At 25.1% G+C, this 13,311-nt stretch overlaps 1 protein-coding gene across 1 annotated transcript in view; it reads left to right on the top strand.

Annotated features, from left to right (window-relative positions):
* Positions 1 to 12,700, top strand: part of LOC136071834 (nucleolar complex protein 3 homolog) — a 46,049-nt gene extending 33,349 nt beyond the window's left edge. Inside the window, exons 14-19 of the mRNA XM_065797294.1 lie at positions 863 to 926; positions 1,298 to 1,369; positions 4,492 to 4,562; positions 5,220 to 5,330; positions 10,751 to 10,977; positions 12,495 to 12,700. Coding sequence (XP_065653366.1) covers positions 863 to 926; positions 1,298 to 1,369; positions 4,492 to 4,562; positions 5,220 to 5,330; positions 10,751 to 10,977; positions 12,495 to 12,669 — 720 coding nt within the window. The 3' untranslated portion in view covers positions 12,670 to 12,700. The remainder of the gene's footprint in view (positions 1 to 862; positions 927 to 1,297; positions 1,370 to 4,491; positions 4,563 to 5,219; positions 5,331 to 10,750; positions 10,978 to 12,494) is intronic.
* The last annotated feature ends 611 nt before the right edge of the window (positions 12,701 to 13,311 follow it).

Raw genomic sequence — 13,311 nt, 5'->3', positions numbered from 1 at the left:
TTCAAAATCTCTGATTCATTTCTGAGGAGTCTTTATTGATGAAACACAGTGTTGAATAAAAAAAAATTTTGTCAAGTGATTTTCTACTACTATATAATTGCTCTATTCTTTTAAGAACATTGAGCACCCTATTTTGTAGAATACATTTTAAAATTGTTTATGATAATTATAATATCAAACCCCATTTTAAACCACGCTTTAACCCCCATTTTAATTAACCTGATTTTTTGAAATTTGTAAAAACCCTCAGACAAAAAATAAAACAAATACTGAAATATAAGTTTAAACTAATAATTAATTGCAACGTTTTTATATAAATGATAAAAACCGGGCTGTTTAATTCAAAAAAATTTAATGCTTAGGCGTCTTTTAAAAAATGAATTAGCTCAAAAAAATGATGTATTTCATTAACGTAACTTTATTTCGTTTTGTATAAAAAATAAAAAATTCATAAAATGAAGTTTATATACAGTACTAAAATTTATTAATAATTTTGAAACAACTAAAATAATTATAAAATAAATGCACATAAAATTTAGGTAGGACAAAATGACAGATAGATGTCGTTTATTACCGGACAAGTGCCGGACATGTATAGACCTTTACATCAAACATACATGGTAAAATTTTGCATATGTAAGCTTTTTTAATAATAAAATCCCGAGTGTAAGAGCATACATAACTACTATTATGTATGCTCTTACACTCAGACAGAGATGCTAATTGGTAAATTAGGATCCCTGCCTGAATGTGATGGGTTACGGTTAGGACAGTTTCAGTGAGAATAGATTGAATGTTAATAAATAAATGATTATATAGTTATTTGTTTCTAAAATATTATTTACTCTATTCTTTTCTTTAGAATTTAGGAATAAGTGGGCGTTTGCATTGTATTTCAACTGCTTTTAAAATACTGTCTGGCCAAGGTTTGTAAACTTCTTTTTAATTTTTTGTTTTTAATAATATATGCTAGAAAATTTTGAATTTGAAATGTGATCTTGATCCTTCAGTCAGTCAAATCAAGTGATCTTTCAATCAGTGTGTAAATAATCTTTATATACTTCATTTTATACATAAAACCTAACTCAACTGTGTCTTCTAAACTCAAGTGATTTTATATAGGACACATTTTGCGTTTGTGCAAACTTTTTATCTTTTTTTAACAAACCTATCACTTCTGCATCGCCACACCACTTTTGTATTTTTTATCAAAAGTACTTCTGTATCACTACTGCTATATGTAGATGATTGTAAACTTTACACTGTATTTATTTAATGTCTATTTATATTTGTTTAGGAGATGTTCTTGTGATTGATCCACGAAATTTTTATACAGAACTGTATAATCTTTTGCCATTTATTGGGGCAGGTATGATATTATCTTTTTCTTTTTTTGTACTTATTATTTTATCTGTCAGCAATTGACACTTGTGTTAAATTGAAACTAAAATATAATGACTGAAAAATGAAAATAAAATTTTGAAATATACTTGTTTCTCTTTCAATGTTAAATGGGTACACACGTTACTACAATAAGTTAAAAATCGTGTCTACTATGACTAAATAATGTGTCAAACTATTATGACTAAATTTCTATTTTTTACAATTTTGATTGATAAATAGTTTTACAATAGAAAATTCACATATTTCAAAGATATTCAGTATGTTATACTCTCTAGTTATATTTCAAAGATATTCAGTATGTTATACTCTCTAGTTATATTTCAAAGATTTTTGGTATTTTCTAGTTATATTTCGTATATATATATATATATATATTATATATATATATATATATATATATATATATATATATATATATATATATATATATATTTGTTACTCTGTATACTCACATTTAGTTAATTTATTTATTATAATATATTTATATATATTTTTATATATATTTATATATATAGATATATTTATATTTATAAATGTTTAGATATTTTATGCACTAAATTTTCCCAAATTTTTTTTGTTTTTCTACCCACCCCCTCCCTTTTGGTTTGCTATGTTGTTGGTGAAATATACATAAAAAGTTATTAACAATTATTATTAATAATTGCATAACAATTAATGATAATTATTTTTAATAATTGTTCACCAATAACATATTAGACCAAAAGAGAGGGGACGGGTAGAACTAAACGCACAGAGTCAAACGTTAAAAAGCAACAGGTATTCAAAATTACAAAGTGCTAAAAGGTTCGAGATAAAAAATCTACAGAAATAGAAATGTAATTTGAAACAATTAAGGCTATGTGAAAAATGTGTAGACGGCATGGCCAAATTAAAGCTTAAAAACAATGTAGATATGCATAAATCCCACCTTAATAGAACCGTTTTCTTCGCCCAAATTTTGTGCCACACTTTTTTCAGCATTTTTAAGAGTGATATGGTATAAACATGTTTTGTTGTGTTATTTTTTTAGAAATTTGTATCTACATAGGTTTCTTTTGAGTAGTAAAATATTTTAATTCTGTGTGGAAATCTATTTTGTAAAATTTTGTTTATAATGATTTTACTGTTGTTTAAAACTTCCTTTTTGTTTGTGCATCAGGAATGTATTGAAGGAATGCTGAGTCTTTTTTCTAATATGTTCAGAATTCTGCAAAAACCTTTTTGCTTGCTACCTTGCTTGCACAATTTCATGAATAAAAAAGCTCGCCCAGACACCCTACAATCTTTCCAGATTGTACTTGGGGGAGGGCATATTATAATAAACATTTAAACATTAATAATGTTTAAATGTTTATTATGATATATGATAATTTTGAAAAGTATATATAAAAGATAAAAAATATAAAAAATACTTTAAAAAATTCAAATTTTCAATAATAAATTCAAATTTTCTACAACTTAGATTTTGAATATTTTAAAGGGTGTTATAGGTGCTCTTCTGACACCCCGCAAACGCCTTTTTCTCCTAATAATCCTTATTCTTATTTTTAAGAGCTTTCTTTTGATAACAAGTTTTATAAATTTTAACAAGAATTCACAAAGTTATGACATTTAAATTTAGAAAAACCGTTTCTTCAACAAATTCATATATTAAAAACTTGACACTTAAAATGCTATAACTTTTTGTAGAATTGTCTGATTTAATAAATTTTTCACCTTTAAAGTTCTGCAATGACGCTCTTTCTAATGATATATATAACAATCTAGTATTTGATTAGTTTTAAAATTTCATGTCGCATACTTAACTATGTATAAATGTGTGTGCGCCTTAGAAAATATACTGAAAGGCTTGAATAGTATAAGAAAACTGAATGTGGAAAGATGTGTATCATTCAAGTATACAACAAAAAGATTTTATATATACAAAAAAAAGAGGATAATAAATCATAGAAACAGTACACAAATTATTTTAATTATTAATTTTTTTTTTCTATTTAAAGTTATTTTAATTTCCTAAATTTGTTAGTCTTGCTTTTTTTGTTTTTGAAACTTATTTTTTCTGCAATCCCTAATATAAAAAAAACTTGCAAATGACTGTGACCAAGTCGTCTAAAAAAAAATACTCATGTGTGGACATACAAGATGAAAAACCACACGTGTATCTTGGGAAGGCTTGTTATCATGAAATAACTTGATAGTGGTCGATCTGTGATCATAAACTAACTTAACAGTGGCTGATCTGTGATTGTAAAATAACCTGACAGTTGGCAATCTGTGATCATAAAATAACTTGCAAATGATCAATCTGTGATCATAAAATAACTTGGCATCACTAATTTCTAAGTTAATCTTAACAGTTTGGTAAATATTTATAGAGTATACATATATAACTTCAAAATTATTCATTCATAATAATCGTTAATGAATATCATTCAGTCACATACAACTCAATAAAATTTCCTGATTTTACATAAAGTTATTAAAGAGCTAATAATAGACAAATCTGATTTCTGTTTCATTAAGCAGGAACTGGTAAATTTTATAAATTTTGCCTTGGGTTAACATTTGAATGGTGTATACTGTTGTATATTGATATTTCTGACATTTTAGACTATATTTTTATTCAATTTTTAGATTTAAGTTATATGAAAATAAAAAAGTTCAAGTTACATTTGATTTTTCATCAACTTGTTTTCAATCATCAACATTTGATGTGTTTTTTACATCTTTTTTTTTGTTGCTAGTAACAACCTTTTGCATTTGTTTTTAAAATTATTTTTATTTTTAGGTTGAAACTTTTGATCATAATTTATTATATAAACTTCCTTGTATGTAATATACATTTGTACGTAATATTAATATTTGTATGTAATATAGTATTATTTTGCTTATTCTCATTTAATAGTTTTATTTATTTTTTACTTTTATCTGTTTTTATTGTTAGTTTCTCTTTTTTCTAATACTAATGTTTATTGCTATTTTTACACATCAGTGACGCACTTATGTTACACTATGGTTTTATATTTATTTTTTAATTCATTTGTTTAATTTTTTTATATTATTGTTATTAATTTATTTTTTATTTAGATATGGATGAAAAGAATGTTCACTTAGCACTAGAATGTCTAGATATGATGCTACTCAAAAGAAGGAAGCAGGTATACTATAATACCTAACATAAAAGTTTTTTGTTTTTTTTTTACTATTTGATAATATTGATTAAAATAATTATACTTAAGTTTTTGATAATACATAGTTACTTTTTTTTATGTTTCACAATCATATGGCCGAGATATGCAGTTGTCTTTTGTGTCATACTTGTGTCATCAAGCACATATAAAATAACTGCACATGCACAAAAAAAAAACTTTTATAAAAACTATAGACTTTAAAATTTTAATAATAAAAGAATAAAAATGTGTAATTGTTATTTTAGTTTTTTTTTTCCTATTTTTTAATTTTAAACTTTATAAATTGTAAGATTTTATTACAATGACTTTTTATTTTTTTATTCTCTAGACACATTTTATGTTACACATTCTAAGGACACATTTTAATACACAAAAATACTCTTTTTTTTATGAATTGTAAAGTTGAAAAAAATTGATAGTATTTGTCACTTGATTTATAATGTCACTTGAGCAACAATAATATTAAAATTAAAGTTATAAAAAAAATAAATATATAATAAATTACTATAGTAAATATATAATAAATTACTATAATAAATATATAATGAATTACTATAACAAATATGAAATATAATTTATTTGTTTTATTTACTCTTTTTATAGATAAATTTTTACATTTTACAGGTTTCATTGCCACAAGTTCTTGGTTTTTTCAAGCGTTTGTCAACCATGCTGCTTCATTTAAATGTAGAACAAATGTTTGAGTACTTAGCTCTTGTTCGAAATATATTACAGGTAACATGTAAAACTAATTGTTTGCTAGTCTTGTGCTTAAGAAAGTCTTATTTGTTTATATAATTTTTATTTGTTGGTTTGTGCAGTATACATATATATTTATGATATATGCGGTAGTGGTGTAGTGGTAAAGCGCTCGCGTCATAAGCGAGAGGTTCCGAGTTCAATCCCCACCACGTCCCTGGTAGTACCTTGCTCAACTTGTTTTTCCGCGCAGTGGCCTTGTTCATCAAGGTTCGTGTTTCGGAGTTATAGAGTTGAGAGAGGGTTATAACCACAATTAAGTAGCCTCCTCATCTGTAGTGGCCTCCTCAGTCTTGAGGAAGTGAATAACAACAACAACAACAAAAAAGTATATATATACACATGTGTATAAATTTCATTTGTGATGTGATGTATATATTCATGATATTAAACATAGATAGTATGGAGATAAGGTACTTTAAAAAGAATTTAATGTATAACAAATGTTATACAATAAAAATAGCTTTTTGCATAATATCACAACAACAACAAAAAGTCTTCTTATATGAGTCTTGTTATGTGAGAGTTTTAACATAATTAACATAACTATTATAATTTGATGATGAAAAATCTTCTCCAAATTAACTTTAATAAAAAGTTGGTTTGCGTCAAATATCACTTCAATATCATAAAATGCAGATTATACATAAAATACTTTTTAGCTAAGAAAACTTACAGAATCTAAATTTAATATAAGTCTGTAAATTAAAGTGTTTTTTTTTTCTTCAATTCTGCACAAACATAATGTCAATAAGAACTTGTTGACATTAAAAAATCAATAAATAATATAGGATTAAATATTCATGGTAAATAAATTTTGTTTGATTTTCTATGGAGAAAAGGACTAAAGCAATTTTTTGTGAAACGCTATCAAAAAAATAGCTATTGTGTTCTTATCCTAACATCTCTGATATCATTCCTTCATTATTTTATTTTATCCTAGCATCTCTGATATCATTCCTTCATTATTTTATTTTATCCTAACATCTCTGATACCATTCCTTCATTATTTTATTTTATCCTAACATCTCTGATACCATTCCTTCATTATTTTATTTTATCCTAACATCTCTGATATCATTCCTTCATTATTTTATTTTATCCTAACATCTCTGATATCATTCCTTCATTATTTTATTTTATCCTAACATCTCTGATATCATTCCTTCATTATTTTATTTTTATGTTCTAGTCTTGATGGATGGCAAATTTAGATAATTAGTTTTTTTTTTTTTTTTTTCTTTGTATTCAAAATTTAGATGCTAACCAAATAAAAATAATAATCTGTGACTTGAACTTTTTACTTCCTTTAAATTATTAGTATTTCAAATGCCATCTGCCACCCTTTTTTTCTTTATCTCTTTCACTTTCAATGTTTCTTCTCTACTTCACTTTCAATAATGTTTTTTGTTTTGCTAAGGTATAGGAATCACAAATAAAAAAAATTGTTCAGCTTTGTTTCAAATTTGTTGAAAAAATTTGAATAATATTTTTAGTTATTGATTTGTTATATTTTTCTATTTAGAAAAAAAAATAAAAAAATTTCACAGCATTTAAAAATTTCATTTTAAGAGATTAGAAACAATCTGTTTCTTTCTCTATTTATTTGTGCTTCTGCTGATATCAGTAAATTAGCAAATAAAACAGTTAGACCTATATAGCTAATGCCATAATATTTGACCTAGCATCTGCATTACAATTTATGAACAAATATTGAAGACATGATGTCACATTAATATGGAATTAAGAAAAATAAATATTCATGATTTTAACAAATTTAAAAGAATGTTAATGAATTATATAGTTAAAAGATAAAACTAGTTTTAGTGAATAAAATCATGATGCTCATCAAAATATACTGGGCCTGTATTTTTTTTTCTTTTCTTTTTTTTATTCCAAAATGAGCAAAACACGTTTTGCATGAACCAAATGGACAAAACATATTTTGAATTAACACAATTTTACATTTAAAACTTGAACATATTTCTAAGGATGCTTTTATGTCTTAGATTATTTGGTGTTATTGAGTATGTTTAAACTATAAAAAAATAAATAAATAAATGTCAAAAAAATTACTTTATTTTAGTTATACAATTAGTACAACTCAAATGATTTTTTCTATCTCCGCTATTCTTGTTTTTTTCTATCTCCTCTATTCTTATTTTTTTTTCTATCTCCGCTATTCTTTACCTTTAAAATGTTTCTTTGCAATATTTTGCAAAGAAACATTTCTGCATCTAATTTCTTAAATAATCATTTCTTAATCTATTATATCTCACCTTAGTTACTTTTAGAAAAAATTGCATACTGGCACTTTTTACTGGCACTCTTTGAGAACCAAATTTTAAAAAGTAATTAACATTTTTATAAATGCTTTGACACAACCTTCTAGCTAGGATTTGATTTAGGCCTCTTTTTTTTATTTTTAAGTCTTGATCAAAAGCAAAATGATACCATCTTAAGCCAGCTTTTTCTATTCTAAACGTTAGTTGTGCATTGGGAAAAAAAAGGAAAATATTTTTCATTAAAAGTTTTACTTAAAGTTTAGCAAGTAATAAAAAACTGTTTTACTTTCTTTAAAAAAATTTGGCCTTGGAAATTGGCTAAAATTACCTTAAAATTACCTTTTACGCCATAAATAAGAAAAGCACATGGCATTTAATATAAAGGCAAACAATATGCTAACCCTTCAGCTGGTATATAATATGGGATAGCTTCACATGGTTTAATTGAGTAATGACCTTATATAAGTTTTGCTACTTTTTTATCTGCCACAAGTAATTAACTGATTTTTTGTGAATTATCAACTCACTGATATTATTTGTTGCAGAAAATTAAGCTGATTTCGGTGGAAATTTAATAATTGCATGGTAATAAAAGTGATGTAACATAAGTTAAATAGTGTCAAAATGACACGTTTTTTTTTCCTAAGAAGGTTACTTCTAATGGAACTTTTTGATTTTTTGTGATGAGTATTGAATTTACAACATCATGTTAAAGGGTTATGTGGTTTATAATACCGGTTTGCAGAAATCTGACCTAAAATTTGAAACATTTTTTTACTATTTAAGTTGAAGGGTATTTTTGGTCCTAAGTTTGTTATCCTTTAGTCAGACACAAAACTTTTTATTTTATTCTTCAGACAGCTACTAGACATTATTGCTAAAAATCAATTAAACAGTTTAAATAGGATAATATTTGATAAAGCAGTTGCATGTGTAACGTAAGTTAAATGTGGAAAATACTTATATATATATATATATATATATATATATATATATATATATATATATATATATATATATATATATATATATATATATATATATATATATATATACTATGATTTATAGTATGTGTATATATATATATATATATATATATATATATATATATATATATATATATATATATATATATATATATATATATATACAGTGGGCAAAATAATTGTCCGTACATTAATGAAAAATAAGGCTTTTTGAAAAAAGCTCTAAAACTTTAAATGATAGAAAAAAATAAATTAAACCAATAGAAAGCGCACAAGAAAACAAATAAAAACGATACACCATCTTTAATTTTCTCCCAAAAATTTAAATTATAATTAAATTATTTAAAAGTTTTAAAAATTTTAAAACCAAAAAATTGTCCGTACATTTGATTTAAAAGGTAAAGTTTTGTTTATAAATGATTTTTATATTAATATCTTGTACTTTTAAAAAAGAAAAGAAAAGAATATAGTATTGACTTACGTAAATGAGTAATTTTTGATACTGGAAAATGGATTATCAATTAGAAAAGTTGCAAAAATGTTGAAAATACCACCAAGCTCTGTTCAATATATATGGGAAAAGTATTTAAAAACAAAATCAGTGGCAAATAATGGTGTACGAGGCAGAAAAAGATCAACAACGCCAAGAGTTGACAGGTGCATAGTTGGGAAAATTGAGCAGAATAGAAGAAAAAATGTCGTAGAAGTATCAAAAGAGCTGGAAAATGAATTAAATATTAAATTATCGCCACAAACAATTAGGAACAGACTGCATGAAGCCAATATTTTTGCACGGACGCCTCGGAGAAAACCATTCATCAGCATAGTGAACAAGAGAAAATGGTTGCAGTGGGCAAAGGAACATGTTCTGAAGGATGGTACATTCTGGAATATGATTATTTGGTCAGACAAATAATGGTGGTGCAAAAGTTTATAGAAGAGTCGGAGAAGAATATAATGTGAAGTGTTTGAAGGCAACATTTAAGTTTTGTGGTGGAAATGTTATGGTCTGGGGCTGCATGAGTGCGTCCGGTGTTGGCAAAATTGAATTTATTGATGAGAAAATGGATCAACACTTATATAGATCCATATTAGAACGGAATTTGGTGGCTTCGGCAGGAAAATTAGGACTTGGAATGGAATTTATATTCCAACATGACAACGATCCAAAGCACAAAGCTGGATCTGTAACCAGATATCTTGCTGCAAATGGCATTAATGTGTTGGATTGGGTTGCACAATCGCCTGATTTGAACCCTATAGAACATTTATGGTCGGTGGTGGAAAAAAGAATGAAAGATCGAGCTCCAAAGAATAAAAACGAGCTCAAAGAATTGGTTTTAGATATTTGGTCATCAATTATTCAAGAAATTATGTCTAAACTCGTCTCATCAATGAAAAATCGTTGTAGAGCAGTTATTGAAGGTGGTGGTGGTCCAACAAGTTATTAATTTAATTTTAACTAATTTTAATTTAAAAATTAACATAGTGTTCGGACAATTTTTTTGTTTAAACTTTTAATTCTTTTCAAATAAACTTATATAACTTTTCATATATTAATATATTTTTAACTAACACACTTAAAATTACTTTAATATTATAATATTTCTTTAAAAACTCTTAATTACAACTATCTAAATACTTTTAAATGTTGTTTTGATCAAATATAGATACTTTTCATTAATGTACGGACAATTATTTTGCCCACTGTATATATATATATATATATATATATATATATATATATATATATATATATATATATATATATATATATATATATATATATATATATATATATATATATATATATATATATATACATATACATATTTATATATATATATATATATATATATATACATATTTATATATATATATATATATATATATATATATGTATATATATATATACATATATATATATATATATACATGTATATCATGCATACATACATATTTACATACATTCTCATTTTAGGCTAGTTATCTTGACAAGTTTAATAAAACATTGTTGTTTGTATTGTTCTTATCTTTTAAATACAATAAATATAACATCTGTGTATAATGTTTATATAATAAATATCTTTGTCAACTAACATTTTATCTTACTAACTTACCATAGTTACACACAAAGTGCGATTTTCTTTTGGATAATGAATCTTTTGGCAGCGGTTCGTTTCAACCAGATATTTCTGATCCAGAACACAGTAATGCAGAAAGTTCGTGCTTATGGGAGTTAACTTTGGCGTGTCATCATTTTCATCAAGATGTTCGTCTTATTGCTAACCATATAATGAATGGAGCTCCATCCCAAGGGCCTTGCTCTTTACCAAGTAAAGTTTTACAGAGGTATTACTTTATGTTTTATTTTTATGATTTGTTTTATCTTTATATAAATAAGAAAAACATTTTTTAGTTTTATAGGTTGAGCAATTCTTATATAAGTTTCCTTTTAACATTTCTTAAAGTTTTTACTAAAATAGGTGTACTATACGTGTACTAGATCTTTCACTTGTACGGTGTACTATACGTGTACTAGATCTTTCACTTGTACTTCACTTCTGCTTCATCTCTATTTTTTGCGCTTCACTTGTTCTTCATTTGTACCTGTATTTTTTCGTGCTTCATTTGTACCTGTATTTTTTCGTGCTTCATTTGTACCTGTATTTTTTCGTGCTTCATTTGTACCTGTATTTTTTCGTGCTTCATTTGTACCTGTATTTTCTCGTACTTCACTTGAAGTTGTTATGATGAATTTTTTTTCTTTTTTCTTAAATATTTTTTATCTAATTTTTTTACTTTCCATTTACCAAAAGCAATTTTTTTTAAATTATTTTGCAAATCTAAAATAATTGCTTTCTACTTAAACTTATTGGTCATTGTTTCCACAATTATTTTGTTGTTTTTGTTTTTTCAACAAAATGATTTACAGGTAAAACTAACACAAAAGTTTGTGCGTTGGCCACAAATACAGATGACCCGCAGTACCATTTATATTTTAGCAAGATTGGCTGGGCGTTTACAATTATTTGGCGCTTACTATTATTTGGGCGATTACAATTATCTGGCGCCAATCCTTTCATATTTGCAAAATAGCAATGGAAGTGTTCATTGAACATGACATAACTTGTAAATAAGATTGAAAGTCAGCTTTTACGTTTGTTTTGTCATCCATTAAATTCTTTGAAACTTTTTTACGTTTTTTACCTTTTCTAAGACTTGCGTTCTTAGTGTAGCATTTTGACATCTGCAGGTTTCCGCATATAGTAATACTTTGTGCATAAATGTTAATCACATGTTTTTAATTATTTCTTTTGTTATCATTTTTGTTCTTCCTTCAAAAATACGTAAATCAATTGAATAATAACTTAGACCGATCGAAGTTATTGACATAAAAAAAAAATTTTTTAGATAATTGATTTGTATTATCATTTGTTGTGGCTTTATTTTTGTAAAAGTTATACTTTAGTAGGGGTAACATCATTATCCTAAAATGTTATCAATATCTGCGGATGTTTAATATATTAAACATTTATTATTATTATTAATTTTTCATTTTTATTAATAATTTCTATGCTTCCAATAAAGTTTTTTTTTATATACCATATATATAAGAAAAACTTCTTTAGCTATTTTACAGAATTAAAATTTCTGAATTCTATCGAAATTTCAAAAATCCATGTTTTAAAATCTATAATCCTATAATCTTATAATCTCTATTAATCGTGTTTCAAATTTTTTTTAGTATTTCAAAAGTGCTTAAGAAATCAAATCAAAATTATATTTTTTTTATTTAACTTTATATTTGTTCAAAAACTGGATACTACATTTCTGTTACTAATACTGAAAAATGTTTTTATTTTTAGATTTAACAGCCAACCTGGTAAAGAACATCAATACTTTCCCGAATACTTAGTTCAAAAGAAACTTTCTACTTTGAATAATCTAAAAGACCGTTTTGTGTTCATAAACTCTTCATTTGATCAAGTTTTATCGACAGCTGAAAAGCAAACTATCTCTTTTATACAAACTCACCAATAAAAGATATACAAAAAATATATAAATCCTTGCAGATTATGCGTAATAAATGGTTGTAATTAAATATAATTCTGAATTTAAAAAAAAAAAATCTAATCTTTTCAAAAAGAATAGCTTAAGGTTAAGTTAAGGTTAAGAATAGCAATAGGTTAAGTTGTATTAAAGATGTATTGGATATTTATACATATTCGGTTGGGTACAGGATATAAATGTTCATTTACAGAATAAGAAATTTACTCGAAAAAAGATCAAATGACGTACGCAATATTAGGTTTTGAGAAACAGGTCTAAAAAATTATTCTTAAGCTTAAATTTTAGTAATTTGGGGTAATCGCGCTTCTGAGGTTAGGTTGAGATGAAAGTTAACTTTTGTCAAAGCGTAACTTGACATACAAGAAATAAAAAAATCTCCTGTATCTTAAGTTTATCTATTGTATGTTAAGTTTTATTTAAATAAAAATAATATATTAAAAAAATGAAAATATAATAAAATTATTATATAAATTAGTTAATGAATTAATTTATTATTGTATATATTGACAAAGCGTGTTCAGGTATATTTAATTAGAAATATGTATTTGGATTGAATCGTAACTAATCAACCGACTAATTACAAAAACGACCTAAGTGTGACTAAATAAACCA

The sequence above is a fragment of the Hydra vulgaris genome, chromosome 05 (genome assembly GCF_038396675.1).
Source record: "Hydra vulgaris chromosome 05, alternate assembly HydraT2T_AEP".
Classification (NCBI taxonomy): domain Eukaryota; kingdom Metazoa; phylum Cnidaria; class Hydrozoa; order Anthoathecata; family Hydridae; genus Hydra; species Hydra vulgaris.
The sequence above is the reverse complement of the archived record's forward strand: the minus strand, read 5'-3'. Positions and strand labels throughout refer to the sequence as shown.